Source organism: Calidris pugnax, unplaced genomic scaffold, assembly GCF_001431845.1.
Source record: "Calidris pugnax isolate Ruff unplaced genomic scaffold, ASM143184v1 scaffold197, whole genome shotgun sequence".
NCBI classification, from domain to species: Eukaryota; Metazoa; Chordata; class Aves; order Charadriiformes; family Scolopacidae; genus Calidris; species Calidris pugnax.
This window is the reverse complement of record NW_015090936.1, coordinates 1,773,554-1,777,061: the sequence shown is the minus strand read 5'-3', so window position 1 is coordinate 1,777,061 and position 3,508 is coordinate 1,773,554. Positions and strand designations below refer to the sequence as shown.

General features: G+C 36.9%; 1 protein-coding gene across 1 annotated transcript in view; it reads right to left on the bottom strand.

The window, feature by feature from the left end:
• Nucleotides 1-222: 222 nt before the first annotated feature.
• The window catches only part of GK5 (glycerol kinase 5 (putative)), a 31,736-nt gene continuing 28,450 nt past the window's right edge, over nucleotides 223-3,508 (bottom strand). Inside the window, exons 16-17 of the mRNA XM_014951736.1 lie at nucleotides 2,636-2,769; nucleotides 223-1,323 (exon numbers count right to left, since the gene is read on the bottom strand). Coding sequence (XP_014807222.1) covers nucleotides 1,187-1,323; nucleotides 2,636-2,769 — 271 coding nt within the window. The 3' untranslated portion in view covers nucleotides 223-1,186. The remainder of the gene's footprint in view (nucleotides 1,324-2,635; nucleotides 2,770-3,508) is intronic.

Below are 3,508 nucleotides of genomic sequence, written 5' to 3'. Positions count from 1 at the left end.
ACAGGCAACAGAGATCTAGTTTGAAGAAGAACACAGCAAAAGTAGATCCTCCAACTCATGGCAGATGACCGTTACAGGAACTGAGGGAATGGTGTATGGTTTGACCTCCTGTGTTTCAACACAAGAAGTGAATGACAGTTCTTCAGCCCTCTTCGATAATTTTAAATCTATAAACATTTCTTGTCTCCAGTGTCTGTGGAACACAATCACTCACAGCTTGAATTTGATATTATTCTGAAGTGAAAATGTTTAATAATTTTACATTTTTGAAACTGATTTACACATACTCCTGAGAAAGTTACGATTTAAGATTAGTGATAAATACATAGGAATAATTAACTACATATTTATTTAATTATAATTTATTTAAAAATATAAAAGTAATAGCATCAAAAATAGACTTTTGACCCCCTTTCAACTAATAAGATTTAACAATGGGCTTAAAAATACTAATGTTACAGATTTTTACAATTTAGATAGCATACCTGTAACTACTTTTAATGTATTTGTATTAGCCATGCCAGATAATAAAACTTTTGGTCTTTATAAAATTTAAACAACTTGAGCTGCAAGCTAGATAGGAACCATCAGCTACAAAAATCCTGGATTTTAATTTTTTTTTAATCAGTACTGAAAGCCTATTTGCTTTTGTATTTCATCTTAATTTAAGCACACAAAAAAGTAATCACAGAGGTGGGTCAAATGCTTCCTTAGGAAGTCAACCAAAAGGTGGTAACAGGCCACTAATAAGAATACATCTTTGTGCACAATCAAGTTCATCACAACTCACCCCTCAACAATCATTTTATGTTTTTTAGAAACGCCTAGGGAAGTGTATGTGCCTTTTACCCTCCCTTGATGACTAACATACCAAAGATTTTAAAGATCAGAAGGGAGGTGAGTTCCTCAGTAGAAAACCCATCATAGGAAAAATCTCCCCATCTCTAGTACATGGTAGTATTCAAGCAGCTGGGCCACCCAAAGGAGGTCACCGAAGGGACACCAATGCTGCAGCTGGACTACAGCTGTCATAGGGATGATATGAAGGTTCATCATGGTGTGGTAAGTAATCTAGCAGCAGGAGGGTAACAAATTTCAGTTACGTTCTTTAGTGTCCTGTTTATGTCAAGATTTTATAAATATGAGTTGAAAAATTTTAATTCTTCTATACTTAAAATGACAGTTTCTACCAGTGCAGGGAGCATTTCATTGCCTGTAGCCAGGTATCCATAGCAGGTTTGTATTCCTCTGAGTCCTTCTGGGGCTCAAAAACTGCTTCTATTCGCCTTAGTTTCTTTAGTTGTTCTTTGTCAGTCCAAAACCCTATAAACAGAAAGTTCATTCTCAAGCTCAACTGCAAATATGTTATTTTTGAGTTGTTTTAATTTACTTCCAAGAGATCCAAAGCAGAAACACAGTAAGAAATCATGACAGCTTTTCTTTACTCAACCAACAACTTTCTCAGAGGGAAGCATATTTTTAACATTGTGAAACTCCTTTCCAATAGCATCCACTTGTTTGGAATCCTGACAACAGCACATCTGCTGAACTGGGACAGTTTCCAAGGACCAGCTCTGGTACACTGACGTTCCCTTCGCTCTCATCCACACTACGCTTTCGGCTGCAGGTCCCTCTCAAAGAAGGGCCACAGAAACAAAGACTTCGCTCTAGCTCCTTTCCTACCATCTTAAAAATGCATAAATGGCAGAAAGCAGCTGGTGTTACATACTCAGATTAATTTATGTTATTGAATTATTCTTGTCTGTCAAGGACTTTCTTAGTTTTAATTGAGGAATAAGTCTTATCTGAGCATATAGTTTTTATCTTCCAGTTGTGTTATTTACACAAAAAGCCATTTAATGACGTTAATAGAAACATATTTTGTAGGTGTGTATTAAGCAAAACCATTGACAGTTTGCAGTTCTAAGTCTGGTTAATTATACACAACAGATCTGTGTGAGTAGAGCCAGATTTTTTTCCTGTTAATAATTTATTTTGTACTTCCATTGTATTTATTTCTGCGCCAATCTTATGAGAATAAGAACTCGGTCCATGGATGACAGGACACAGCTTTGGTGGGCACGACAGGGCTGCACGTACGCGCGGCAGCGTCCTTGCCACGTGATCCATCCCCACCGAGCGCCGCGCCGTGGGCAGCGCCAACACGGGAAGGGATGCAGTGGCCGGGGCAAGGAAGAGGGAGGCAGCAAGACTGGGTTCCCCTCTTCCTTCTCCAGGGGCATCTCCTTCCAAGCGTAAATGAACCTTACAAACACAGGCAGACACTTCTCACTTTAAACTCACTGTCGCTATTCGTTTATAGGAACTAAACTAGCATACAGCTGCTCAGCAAGTTGGGACACTGTGTTAGAAATACAATTAAGGTCCTTGATTTGGTTTATGTTTGACAATATCATTTGTTTCTTTAGCCCATCAAATACAAGTACCTGGGTACAAAGCACTGTACAGAGAAACATAAACACTACTTACCTTTGATTCCCACAAAAATTGTTAAAGTTTGGGGAGCTTTAACATTATGTGAAGTTATGCACCGTTTTTTTCTGAATTTTTTTTTCCTTATTTATAAACATGCATTATGAAGGGAAAAACAAAACCCCTTTTAATGTATACATACCTGAAGCAAGGCCTGCTAGAAAAGCTGCACCAAGACTAGACATGTCTGCATTTGCAGGTTTTTCTATTTTCTTATTAATTAAATCTGAAGTCATCTGCATGACAAAACTATTATTACTGACACCTCCATCAGCTCTATAGGGAGAAGGGAAGAAAAAGTTAAAAAGAAATTAATAAAATGCATTTAGATCAAATGCTTATTGCCAAAATTTCAGAAAACAACTTCTGGGGTTTCACAGCTATGCATAAATCTTCCTATTAGTCATGCACAAATGCATTTTCATTTTATGAGCAAACTTAAAGGCCAGCACAAAGTGCCTAGAAAAAAAACAAAAAAAGAACGCCTCTAAACCGGGGGAGGAATGGTACACAGACAGAGACACAGGACAGACACATTATCAAAAGCTTTTAAAGTTCTGTCTTCTAAAACTATACATCATTCTGGTTGAAATGTCAGGGTTTGTAATGGAACCTTCACATCATTATCTCCACAACATGACAATAATCAAAAACATTACATTAAACAAACCCTTTCAAGTATTCTCAGATCTGGAAAAGTACTTTTTTCATTACCCAAACCATGACACTACCTATTATTTGTACTAGTTAGTTAAAAAGCCTTCACAGTTGCTTCTTTTATGAGGAAGACGAGAATGAGGCTTCCATCTATTTTCCTAATTGCATCATGTCAGAGACCCTTTTAATGGAGAAAACTAGAACTTACCAATGCTGATCTTTAATAATTTGAGAGTGATTACTAGTGGTGCAAGGTAATCACTCTTGCAAAAAAAAAAAAAAAAAAAAAAAAAAAAAGTGAACCACTTTGGTTCAAATTAGAGCAAAAAACAAATCAAAAAAGCATGGCAAGCCCAAG